This window comes from Nasonia vitripennis (assembly GCF_009193385.2).
Source record: "Nasonia vitripennis strain AsymCx chromosome 2 unlocalized genomic scaffold, Nvit_psr_1.1 chr2_random0008, whole genome shotgun sequence".
Classification (NCBI taxonomy): Eukaryota; Metazoa; Arthropoda; class Insecta; order Hymenoptera; family Pteromalidae; genus Nasonia; species Nasonia vitripennis.
In genome coordinates, this window is record NW_022279615.1 from 84,662 (window position 1) to 98,578 (window position 13,917).

At 36.0% G+C, this 13,917-nt stretch overlaps 2 protein-coding genes and 1 long non-coding RNA gene across 17 annotated transcripts in view; 1 reads left to right on the plus strand and 2 right to left on the minus strand.

The window, feature by feature from the left end:
• Window positions 1–13,917, minus strand: part of LOC107981239 (zinc metalloproteinase-disintegrin-like batroxstatin-3) — a 584,695-nt gene that overhangs the window by 66,853 nt on the left and 503,925 nt on the right. The window lies entirely within an intron of this gene.
• Window positions 3,214–5,144, minus strand: LOC116416506. The gene is made up of 2 exons (XM_031925271.1): window positions 4,341–5,144; window positions 3,214–4,214 (listed from the first exon to the last, which is right to left on the minus strand). The coding sequence occupies exon 2, from the start codon at window positions 4,187–4,189 to the stop codon at window positions 3,242–3,244; it is 948 nt and encodes a 315-aa protein (XP_031781131.1). The 5' UTR covers window positions 4,190–4,214; window positions 4,341–5,144; the 3' UTR covers window positions 3,214–3,241.
• The window catches only part of LOC116416510, a 277,582-nt gene continuing 272,807 nt past the window's right edge, over window positions 9,143–13,917 (plus strand). Inside the window, exons 1-2 of the long non-coding RNA XR_004226897.2 lie at window positions 9,143–10,084; window positions 12,844–12,913. This is a non-coding gene — a long non-coding RNA (uncharacterized LOC116416510). The remainder of the gene's footprint in view (window positions 10,085–12,843; window positions 12,914–13,917) is intronic.

Consider the following 13,917-nt stretch of genomic DNA (forward strand, 5'->3'; position numbering starts at 1 on the left):
CCTGACGTGACACACTGTATCAAACGCCTTGCTAAAATCAAAAAGAAGCAGAAGGGTGACCTTCTTCCTGTCCATTCCAAGCCTGACATCATCAGTCAGCTTAATCAAGCCGGACTGCGTGCTGTGGCCAGTGCGAAAACCAGTTTGGAAACTATCAAGATAGAGTCTAGTTTCAAGGTATTCAGAGATTTGATTGTGCACCAGCCACTCCAGCGCCTTGGATAGAAAGCAAAGTAGGGAAATCGGTCGGTAGTCAGTTACAGCTGTAGGAGAGTTGATCTTGTTTAATGCTCTTACGAGCGATGATTTCCAGGCAGAGGGAAAGCATGCCTCACTCAAAGACAGGTTGAAAATTTGACAGATTAAAGGAGTGAGTATTGGTAGTGCTTTAGAGATTACAACCTGTGGGATGCCATCGCTTCCCCTGGCCTGGGTATTGAAATGTGAAACTGCAGCTAACACGTCCGATTCTGTGATGGCCCTGAAGATAAAGTGTTCAGGGAGGTCTAGACTCTCGAGGGTCCGCAGATACTCCTCGACAGATGGAGCTTGAGGGTCATTTGAGATGGAACTGAAGTGTTCGTTGAGAGCATCTGGAGAGAACCGAGCAGGTGGAGAAGATTTAGAGGTGGTAATGCCAAGATTTTCAAGTTCTCTCCATATCTCTGCAACGTTGGTTAGAGTAGACAAGCGTGAATAATAGTAATTCAGCCTGGCTTCCTCGACCCGTTGATGAGCGTCATCCCTTGCGATTCTATAAAAGTATAGATCCCAAGGTAGACGACTTCTGCGAAAACGCCTGTAGAGCCTATTCCTTTCAGTTAAAAGGTCACGAAGAGCCGCGGTGAACCACGGGTGACGTTTACGTCCAGGTGTCACAGTCTTTAATGGGGCGAGATGATTTATGGCTTTTGTGATGTTTTCGTTGAGGATGGTGATGCATTCGTCAAGTGATGGTGTGGTGAAGGATGACCAGTCGCATGCGCTAAGGAAGTCCCTTAGCTTCTCAGCACAGATTCCTTTGTAGTTTCTGTAAGTGTAGGTATTAGGTACGTAGCGTGGAATCTGTACGTCGAGTGTGGCTGTAATAAGGTCATGTCCATTAATGAAAGGTGTGTCAGTCTTCCAGTATGAGAGCAGGCGATCCTGCTCATCGATTAAGCAAAGGTCAAGCCAGGTGTCAGAGTCTTGTAAATAAAGAATAAAGAATAAAGAAGAGTGTAAATTACCTGAAAAAGATGATTTTTATAGTATGCTTGATGATTCACATATATCTGATAGAGATTATGAACATGCACAAAATGTGTGGAAAACATTTAATGTTAAAAAACTTGGTGAATATTCTGACCTTTATATGAAAACTGACGTCTTGCTACTAGCAGATGTTTTTGAAAATTTTCGAGACCAAAGTATGCAAGTCTATGGTCTCGACCCTGCTCACTATTATACTACTCCAGGCTTTTCCTGGGATGTAATGCTTAAACATACAGGTGTACAATTACAACTTTTAACAGATATTGATATGGTACTTTTTATAGAGCGTGAAATCCGAGGTGGTTTAAGTCAGTGTTCAAATCGGTATGCAGCAGCCAATCATAAGTATATGCTTGAAAAGTATAATAAAGATAAAGAAAATGAATATTTAATTTATTTAGATGCGAATAATTTGTATGGATTCGGATTTTCACAATGTCTTCCATACAATGAATTTGAGTGGCTTAAAAATTTGGAAAATTTCGATTTATTTTCTATCGCATCAGATGCTTCTCATGGTTATATTTTAGAGGTTGATTTAGATTATGCTACTGAAATACATGATGAGTATAATGACGTACCGTTTTGTCCGGAAAATGCAAAAGCTCAGGGTTCTAAGCAAGAGAAACTTTTAGCTACACTTCATCCTAAAAGAAATTATGTTATTCACTATGTAGCTCTAAAACAGGCTCTCTCAAATGGTCTTCGACTCATTAAAATACATAAAATTCTGAGATTCCAGCAGTCTCCATGGCTCAAATCATACATTGATTTGAACACTAGTATGAGAGCAGTAGCAAAAATTGAATTTGAAAAGAATTTTTTCAAGTTGATGAATAATGCAGTATTTGGTAAGACTATGAAAAATGTAAGAAAAAGAGTTTCAGTCTAGCTTATGAGTAAATATGATGGAAGATATGGCGTAGAAGCTCAAATTTCAAAGCCAAACTTTCACAGTAGTTCAATATCTAATGAAAATTTAGTTGCCATACAGTTAAATCAGACTGACATACTTATAAATAAACCAATCTATGTTGGTCTCACAGTTCTAGATCTCTCCAAGACACTGATGTATGATTTTCATTATAATTATATGCGACAAGTGTATAAAGATGATTGTAAATTATTGTATACATATACTGATAGCTTGATCTATGCTATTAAATGTGACGATTTTTATGGAGATATGAAAAGAAATATTCACAGGTTTGATACTTCAGATTATTCTGCAGATAATATATTTAACATGCCACGTGTTAATAAGAAAATTGTTGGACTCATGAAGGATGAGTGTAATGGTCAGATGCTCGCTGAATTTGTTGGATTGAGAAGCAAAATGTACAGTACACGTGTTAATAATCAAGATAGTACGAAAAAAATCAAAGGTATTAAGGCTTCAGTTGTAAAGAAAACCATTGAATTTAGTGACTACTTGAACTGTCTACAAAATTCATGCATTCAGAGTCGAGAGCAGTATGCTATAAGATCAAAACTTCATAACGTCGAGACCATTAGACAGAGAAAAATTGCTCTTAGTCCTTATGACAATAAAAGATTCCTTCAAGAGAACAGTACAGATACACTTGCCTGGGGGCATTACAAAATACAACAACAACAAAATGGGTAAGTTCAAATTATAACTATACATACGTTTTACGCAAAATTCAATTTAGAAACGTTTAATTCCAGCAATAAGAAGTGTGTACGATTCAAGGAAGAGCCTACCATTCACTTGATGTATACATGGAGATTTGCGCATCATCAAGTTCGACGTGGGAAGTGGGAGGAGGCTGCACGTGATCGAGAACGTTTCAGACGAAGAATTGTGCAGACAAATGAAATTATAATGCCAGTACTTTTGAAAAAATTGAAGGAAATGTAAAATAAATGAACAATAAATAGTTATTTAATCATAATTTATTTGTATGTGTTTACATATAATTCTTATTTATCCAACTATTGTGAGTATTGTCAAAACCTAGCCATTTTACATAAACTCTACCACACCACTTTTTTTCAAAACTTTCTCAATCAAATAGATATCTGAATATTTAGTTTTGAGAAGTTCTCCCCCATAGAATCCTCCAGCTATTGGCTTGTCTTGATAGTCCTTTAGATGATAAGTGTAGGGCTTCGTAGATGAAACTCGGGTTATTGTAAATACTTCGGTTGACCAATTGGGTGTATAGCCTTTGTCGAAAACCTCCTTGTTTCTACTCACACGAACTTTATCACCAATTTTAAATTTAGCTCGCTTAAACAGATTTCTACTGTTCAGCTTTCTAATTCGATTAAGAATGTGATTAACTTTGTCTCTATTCACTTCTACAGGCTTCATTCCTATTGTTCGATGACGACTATTATTATATGTATTATATGTATTAACGTGATCGTTGTAAACATGTTTCAAATTCATATCATCTTGACGAAAAATTACTAACAAATTGACGTTGTCACGCACTAAATGTTTCGGTACTTGTGCATATGACTGACACAAGTAAAAGCAATCCACACTTTTATGTCTACCCATACAGTAAAAAGCTTTGACATTATCCTGTTTTTCACAGGCGATATCATCAAAGACAAAAATTGAATTGGGTCGAGCTTCATCAGGTGATACGACAAGATCGTGTTCACCGAAAGGCAAGTATTCAATACCTTTTAGAGGTGTAACAAGTTGCTGTAAAAATTCATATTTTGGCTGATTCAGAGATTTTGAGTAGACGTAAATATTTTCAAATCTCAGACCATTCGGATGAATGATTAGAGATAAGAGAGCGTTAGTTTTACCACAATTGGATGGACCACAAAATACTGCTCTTATACTGCTAGGTAATAATTTTCCATGACTTGGTTCTTTCTGCTGTTGTTGCTGTGTCAAAAGATCGAAATTAATCACTGGAAACTTTGCTGACTGCTTCTTAAGATCCATCATGCTTCTATTTCATATCACGACTGACCTGTGATATTATAAATATGAGCATTTATAGTTTTTCTCGGTTAGTCTAGGATGAGCTTGCTAAGAGCTAGCATCATGCAACGAAAAACAGGTTCAGGATTAGTGAATACACTGATTAACAAATTACCTGTTGAACTTCACGTGTCTGGTTATCAGTACTGTGGTCCAGGTACAAAGCTTACTAACCGTCTAGCTCGAGGTAATCCAGGAATCAATCCTCTAGACGCTGCTTGTAAGGAACACGGCATTGCCTACTCGAAAAATCCTGATAACATTCAAGAGAGAAACGCAGCTGATAAAATTTTAGCAGAGAAGGCGTGGAAAAGAGTGAAATCTAGTGACGCTGGTTTGAACGAAAGAGCGGCAGCTTTCGCAGTAGCAAATACTATGAAGTTAAAATCAAAGCTTGGTATGGGTGTTGGAGGAGGTAGATCTCTCAAACGCAAGAAAACGATTTCAAAGAAAAGGATTACGATGAAAAAATTTAATCAAGTCAACAGCCAAATCAATCATTCCTAGCAATGACTCTCGCTCAATGATTAAATCGGCGTTGAAGATTGCTCGTGAGCATGTAAAGAAAAATGGTGGGAAAAGTAAAGTTAGTGTTCCACGTATATTGTCTATTGCTAGCAAAGTAGGTGGCTTTCTTCCAGCACTTATTCCACTTTTTGCTGGTCTTAGTGCAGTAGGTTCACTTGCAGGAGGAGCTGCTGGAAAAATAAAAGCGCTAAAGCAATAAATAAAGCAAGCGCTGCTAAGAAACAAATGGAAGAGCAAAAGAGACATAATGAAAAAATGGAAACGCTGATGTTTGGTAAAGGACTGTTTTTGAAACCTCATCACAAAGGTTTCGGCATCTTTCTGAAAAACAAAAAGTGTAGAGGAAGAAAAAAAAACTTCGATAAAATAAGATTGCCAAAACGTGCACTCACCGACTATGATCTACTCAAGTATGCAAAATTAATGAAAATAACACATTTTCGTGGAGTTTTTATGCGAAATGTCCTACCTGCAAATGGTTGCCGAGCTAAAGAATCAGCAATCATAAACCTGGATGATGCGAGTGGATATGGCACGCATTGGGTAGCTTATCGAAAAAATGGTAACGAAGTTATTTATTTTGATAGTTTCGGTGATTTACAACCACCTCGAGATCTTATGAACTACTGGAAAGTAATTCAGGTCAAGTACAATTATCAGAGGTATCAGGAATTCTCAACTTACATCTGCGGTCATCTCTGTCTCATATTTCTCTGCAATCAGCTCAATCGTAAGGAACAGTTCTGTCTATATGAAAAGAAATCTACACGAATGATTTGAATTAGTCTGCTCAAGATGGTTGCCGAGTCGATGACTCTTATCCTTTCTGGCACCTCCTCAAACCTCGAGACGCACTATTTTCCTCCCATAGAGCTGGATCCTGATAAACATTACAGTGTCGGACTTGTTGAGCTGCTAACTTTCAATTCTATACCAAACGTTGATATAAAATGCAATAAGTTTTATGTAGGACAAGAAATAGTTGAACTTCCTACAGGCAGTTATGTGATTGAGGATATTGAACGAACTCTGCAAGGTATCCTCGATACGCGAGGTATAAAAGTTAGTATCAAACCAAATAATAATACATTGCGCAGTATTATAGAGTGCAGTCATGAAATCGATTTTCGTCCAAGTGACTCGATTGCTCGTCTGCTAGGATTCACTCCAAGGCTCTTGAAACCCTATATAAGCCATGACTCCGATTTACCAGTAGCTATTCTCAAAGTTAATGCTCTACGAGTTGAGTGTAATATTACGACAGGAGCATACATAAATCAACAAAAAGTTCATACAATACATGAATTTTTTCCAGCAGTCCCACCTGGCTACAAGATCATCGAAGTTCCTAAATAGATAATATACTTACCGATATCTGTGAAAGTGATTGATCATTTACAACTACGTCTAGTAGATCAAGATGGTGAATTGATTAATCTTCGAGGTGAAATTATTACAATTCGTTTGCACCTGAAATGGGTATTGTATTTAATGCTGACGGAAGCTATATTAACAGCTCAGTATGTCATCAGACAATTAGTCCACAACGAGTGATCAAACGATTAACACGTCAGAACAGTCAATTTCTACAGAGTCTCGGTCTCGCAGTAAAGCGTGGTGGAGGAAAAATAGGACAACAACAAGCGAGAAAAATACGAAAAAAATAACTTGTACATTTATCTGCTGTTGCTGTCAAGATGGAGGCAATTCTTAACGTACAATCTCCAGTCATCTTTGATGAATCTGTCTCGCATTATGAGGTTCATGCACATCAACCCTACACCTCACTTACATTCAACAATAGTGATGAAATTAGAATAGCTATTCAACATCAAGATTTATGTGTTTTGCCATCTAAAAGTTCTCTACACATTTGTGGTAAGATTACCAGACTGGATGGACAAGCAGTACAACACACTCTTTTTGTGAACAATGCTATTAGTCATCTCTTTGAAGAAATTCGATATGAGATGAATGCCATAGAGATTGATCGATGCAAAAATGTTGCTGCAACAACCTTGATGAAAGACTACACTTCTTTCTCACCCAGTCAGCTAAAATATCTTGAAAATTCCAGCTGGACGCCTATTACTAACACGGGGAATATAACTGATAATAATGGAAACTTTGATGTCACAGTTCCTCTATCAATGATCTTTGGTTTTGCTGAAGATTATCGAAAAATTGTTGTAAACGTTAAGCGTGAACTCATTCTCGTAAGATCGAGAAATGATATAAATGCTATTTTACAAGAGGCTACAATGGTAGATGGAAGACCTGTATATGAAGATTTTAAAATTGAGATCACACGTATAGAATGGTTTATGCCCTACCTCGTACTACCAGACCGACAAAAAATACAACTATTTAATTACATTCAAAAAGATATAGCGATTGCTATGAGTTTTCGATCATGGGAGTTGTATGAGTATCCTGTACTTCCAACAACCACGCAACATGTATGGACAGTGAAAACATCGAATCAGCTGGAAAAGCCACGTTTTATTATTTTAGGCTTTCAAACGGCGAGGAAAGGAGTACGAAGACAAAATGCAAGTTATTTTGATCACTGTAATATTAGTAATGTAAAACTTTTCCTCAACTCTCAGAGTTACCTACAGTAATCTCAATCTTGATATTGCAAACAATCAGTTTGCCATACTCTATGACATGTATGCAAATTTTCAAAATGAATACTATTCTGATAGTATTGTAATAGATCCTCTTTTGAGTAAAGAAGAATTTATCCAACATGCACCACTCATAGTCATAGACTGTTCCAAACAAAACGAGTCTGTTAAACAAGCAGCTGTAGATGTACGTCTTGAATTTGATTGTAAGAATAATATACATGCAAATACAACAGTGTATTGTCTAATTTTACATGATCGCATTGTCAAGTATAATCTTATAAGCGGTGATGTTAAGAAACTTGTATGAAACTATATATATAAAGCTTGCACGAACAATCAATTTGTCAGTATTGTTATAAACCATCAGTCAAGATAGGTCTTGAAAATGAATCGGAAAGGTGCTTCGTACACTCCTCTCAAGGAGGATAAAAGCGCTAGAAGAGCGCAAGATGATAAACAATGTAATACGTATCGTGGAGAACCTTGTTCTACTCCTACTAATAAAAGTGAACAGTGGAAAAATACTTTTGACAAATATTCCACTAACACAAATTCCATGCCAGGATATCAAGATTATAAGAAGTTCTGATATAATATACATGTATTTACAAATAATGTACCTGTCTTTTTTTGAATAAACTAAAATAAAAAATGAATATTTTGATGTATTTATTAATCCCAACCTACAAATCCTACAAATCCTAATTATCTATCACTATCGATATAATAGTAATAGCCGATCACACCCAGGTCGGTAAAGTAGACTACGGATGTCGATAAAGTAGACTACCGATGCTCGCTCTGAGGAGGGTCAACCGATCCCAGATCGATAAAGTAGACTCTACCGCTGCTCACTCTGAGGGGGGTCAGCCTCCCAGATCGTTAAAGTAGACTGGAGGGGGGTCGGTAATGGGGGGCCGCGGGCTGCACGGTCGATATGCTCTGCCGGTAAAACAGGGTCCTACTAATATGAGTTACCATTGGTCGGTATTTGGTGGCGCAGGAGTAGCATAGCGCAGTAGCAGTCTTGCCCCTATTATTTCTCCCTAACAAATCAATATATCATTCCGAATTTTCGTATGTTTAAGTTAAGGTCATAAGAATTAAAAAATATTATTGAGAATATCGTTATCCACTATTTTGGGGGTGATAAGGTAGGATAAAGTAGTATACTTTTTAAAATGGTTCTTTTGTGCCCTTACTGTGCGGTATTTATAAAACAGAAATAAAGATGTTCATACAATTTTTTCTATACATGCCCTAACAATGAAATAAAAGAAACCTTATTATTGAGCCAATAAAGTAATACTTTAGAGAGTTTTCGTGGTATCACCATTGTATGACTTACGCTTATCATCTAGGTGTGAAAATAAGGGGTAAGACGGTGAAAAATTGTCGAAAAATATTATAATATTGACAACTATTTAGTTATTATTTTCCACCTCGAGTATGACTTCACGTAATCATTCCGACTCTAAGGGTGGATAAAAGTGGTATGTGTCATATATAAAAATGGGCAAATTAATTCATAAAAACTTTACATCGATGCATTAAAATCTATATTATTTACTTGTTTCTTTTTAAAAATTTTTAGTGGTATTTTTATTACTTTTATATCCTTGTAACGCTCATTATTCAATAATTTTACAGTACGAATCCCTATAGTAGTACCAGATGATCCACTTATCGGAGCTTGGTCTTTACCAGCATTTATCTTTATTCTTGCTTTCTTGGTGACCCAGATGTCGTATTTTTTGCTTTGCCAATTTTCATCTCATGTAGCTTAATTCAGACTTGAGTATTTAGTAGTTAATTGCATTTATTTTATGCTTTCAGATATAGCCAACATAACTGAAATTTGCACGTCAGATGTTGATTCGTCGATTGTTGCCGCCTTTCATTGAATTTTACAACTCCTTGAATCGTCACCGAGGCTCTAAAAAGCCAGGAAACGATCCATGGAGGGCCTTTTGTACCAGGAACCTGTTGTCATATAGCTGTACCTGGTCAGCCAGTGCGAGTACTATAGCTCTGTAGGCATCGTCTATTAAGTGGGTAGAGAACACTGAAACTCTGTGTGCAACTCCTTGTTTTCTAGATTAAGAGTCTGATGCATCGTGACCGGCGTTAGTGAAAAACCATAGAGTAACTTAGATAAAACTTAAATTATTTTGCTACCAACACATCGTGTAGCCTTAAGATTCGATCCACATCTGTCGTACCACAAAGAAGTTCGTTAACATATAGCGTACGTCAAATACTATTGTAAAGTAAGTTGATTATAAATATTGGATTGATTATAATACATTAGATTAATTAAATCATACGCTAACTTAACTAAGACGATTAGAAAATATGTTGCATAAATTGTCGTCTACCAACAATATAAGACTAAATAATAAAAACGAAACCTCTACACCTATAAAATAAACACTTATATAACACCTCTAATTGTGTTACTCGGGCTAGAAAGCTAAAAATACAACATAACAAGTGAACATACAATACCTCTTATTTGATTTATTGACGGAAAATCCTTTCTACAATAATTAATAATAATCATCTTTAAAATATCCACGAGAATCTAGACAGGTCCGCCAAAATTATATGTATTAACGCAGCCTACTTCATTCCACAATAACATAACACGGACCAGTCGAGTATTACAGCAAGACAGTCCACGGATCGATCGTACAAGGTAACAGAGAGGGAGAGAGAGAGAGAGAGAGAGAGAGAGAGAGAGAGAGAGAGAGAGAGAGAGAGAGAGAGCGGACAGACTGTAGACAAGTCCTTTACATGTCTCCACGATTCTGTCCACGATATAAAACTTAGAGACACCGAGCTTACATAAATAATAATCTGAGTAATAATGAGGCTCTTAAGACTATGCTAGTTTCAAATTAATAAATAACTAGAAATAGTCACCTCACTCGCTAACGCTCGCTCGTTTGAAATCAATGGAGATTTATTTCAACATGTACATTATAAATAAGTGCATTTAAAATAATTTTTTTAGCATTTGAATTTTCATATATAAAATATTTTATATAAAAGTTATTGTTAAAATATTGTAAATTTTGTGTCATAAGATTCTGCAAGGGAACAGATAAATATAAAAAATTGTAAAATAAATCATTTAATTACATTTTTAGATCTGTATTTTTAAATTTAATTAAACAGCAGCATAAATTTAAAATTAATGTTTCAAGAAAAGAACATTTTTAATGGTGTTAAATACAAGGCAGATTGATTAAACACAATTACATGTGTCAACAAATTTCCGTCAGTTTTGTTGATGCTCTATTTTTTGTATAAGTACTACATGTTTTTTAATTAAAACATTTAAGATGTTGTAAACTTTGTACATATATAATTGTATAAATGGCAGACGAAGGGTACAGGGGAGGGTCGCTTGGCATCATAGCAAGGTTCAGATAGGGGAACGAGACAAGAGGCAACAAATACTGGAAGAGCGAAGAAGAGAGGAGGTGTAGGATGTGCGGGAAGAAAGAGAATACACTGAGCATATCATACAAAACTGTGAAGAAACGAAAATACCAGTTACGAAATGGCAAGATGTCTGCGGAGGGAGAAAAAATCAGATAGGTCACCTAAACGGACTCATCTGGAAGAGAAAGAAGAAAGAGAAGGAGACAAAATAGAGGCGAGAAAGGAGAAAGAAGAGTTGAAGAAGCACACAAAAAATTCAAACAGACCGCGCAAAAGCATCTAGGGGCTTTTGGCGAACACTTATGAAAAAAACATTTTTTAATCAGTTATCTTTTGTGAGTTTGTACTCAAATTTCCTCACTGCACGGACGGACAACTCTCATACGCAGATAACTATCTCGTATGATTAAACTGTTGAATAACGGACATTTGAAATATCGACGTTAAACGCAAGTACTTGAACACGATAGGAGCCAAAAAACGCTTTAATCAACGACCACAACGAACAAACGCCAATAACAAAACAGCAGTGATACTGCAGGCAGCGATAGAAATAGCCAGATCATCATAAATGTATACCAATTAGAGATGATGAGATATAACTGCCATTCAAAAAGTAGCAAGAGGTTTCAACAGAAATGACTTGAGCATACTATACATAATATGTCTCGAACGCACTTTTGACAATGATAATACACGTCACAATATAATTAATACGCCCCATTAGCAGAATTCCATTGAAACCGAATGTTCGCAAAATCGGACGAGATAAGGGAATTGAGAGTTTGTAAGCCCATCGTATAAATACTTGATTATAAAAATAAGTACTTCGGTAGCTAATTATTTCATAGGCAGATATATATATATATACTAAGGTCAAGTTGCTATATAGTGACAAAATCAACGAGTATATTCTTTCGCCAATACATATATAATATCGAATGGCTGAGTCAGGTCGAAGCGCAAACCGCAGCGAAACCGCAGCGTATCTGGCAGTTGATACTTATTTGGATTTAACTGTGATGCACAAAGGGAGAATGAAGGTGGATAAAATAAGTACCGTCGCGCTACGAACTGCAAGCACACATGAGAGAGAAAAAAACGCATTTGCCGTATATGAAAAGAAAACACAGATACATCACGTATGTGAAATGCTTACTTTCTTTCGCATTTTAATATATTGAAAACAAGTCAGGTTAATTATTATAAGCAAATCAATCGATACCCTTCTCACTAGAATGCAGCATATAGTAAAATACGCTCTCGATAGCACAAAGTATAACACTATACTTGGTATCGGGATACTATCAAATTATCATTAAACAGACCCTAAATACGAAATCGATACTAATTGACACATTTAATAATTAATGAAATAGATAAGAACAAGGAACGATAACGTAAGGTAAAGTAAGAATAAAAACAAAATTAAATTTGAATGTTGACAACTAGAATCAGTTAAGAAATGAATAATAATAGTAGACTCACGTAAGACAATAATGATAAATTAGAACAAAAACATAATAATGTAAAAAAACACCGATATACACGTACATCTTATGACTCTACGGCAAGAGACTATGCGAAGCACACCGATACGGACGCACACATTGCGGTTCTACTGCAGAGGCACAAGATCAAACGAGGCACACCGATATGCACGCAAACGTTACGACTCTACGGCAAGAGACCAAGCGAAGCACACCGATACGCACGCGCTCGGTGCAAAGACTTATAATATTTCGGATAGTGAAAGAACTTAGAATATTTTGATCATATAAACTTAAAATTATTTTAGTCATACAACTAGCATACTTACGTTGTTGCTCTTTATTTTTGATAATCTAGAATAATTCACAAAACGATTAGATAGTTGCGGGCGAGCGTTAATATTAAACCGTGTGGCAATTGAATAAATCTATTTAAAGCGAAATCGTGAGTGAATATTTGACCCCAAAGCTCCTGATTCCTGACGCACCCATTAAAAATCGAAACTATCCGCTTTAGGACTCAGAATCGACACCGCTGAGAGGACGTGCTGGTAGCCGAGCAGTCCAGTAGCAGAGAATAAAAAAAGGTAAGTAACTTTATTTAAATAAGTATGCCTCAATCGCGTACTTCTTTCTCATGATTAGAAATCCAAGTAGCCTCTCGAATATCACGAATTTGAGATAACGATATCACGATTAGAGTCACGTCCATTCGACGAATTACCCGAAAAGTAGCGGAATCAAAATTTGGGAGTTTAAATTAAATTTGTGCGTGTAATGGGAACTAGTGCAATTTCGAAAGACTTTCCGGCGGCTACTGGAGGCCGTTCTATTAAACAGATCGCGAAGGTAGCCAAGCACCGACGGCGCTCAGCTTCCCACTCTGAAGCTTTGTCCTCATCCGTGTTTATGAAAGCAAAATAACCCGTAGAGTTACTGTCCGGTGACAGCTTTCAATAGCTTAGGACATACCACGTACCTGCAACACATTTTCTTTTATTTTCTTTTTGTGCAATATAGATGCGGCGAATGGCGAAGCTTCCGTCGAACCGCCCTACACTCGCCGTTTCTTTTTCTCTTATTGTGAATTCTATTCATATCCACTTCACAACCGCATTACTCAAAAAAGTCGAACAAGTTAACGGACAATACGAAAGATGTTTGTTGTTGGTTAGAAAAATCATAAACAAAACAAAAACAAGAATAAAAAGGTCTTTTGTTGACGGGAAGAAAGTAAGAAAAGAGATAAGAGGGAATCATTAAGGGGGATTAATTAGGGCGGGATTAAATAAGGAGAAAAATTCTTGAAACGGCGGCGGTAGCGGCGAAACTTTTTTTATAATATAGAGAGATATATATTCAAATAACATTATATATATATATATATATATATATATATATATATATATATATATATATATATATTCTTCAAAAAACTTATATAATTTTATTTTTATTATTATTATTAGAAATTTATTGATTATACTTCAAGTATATATAATATTTACATTTTCTCTCGTATAAAATTAGCTATTAGTATACAGTTTGTTTATTTTATTTTCAGCAATTTAATCTTCCTTCTTGCTCCTTA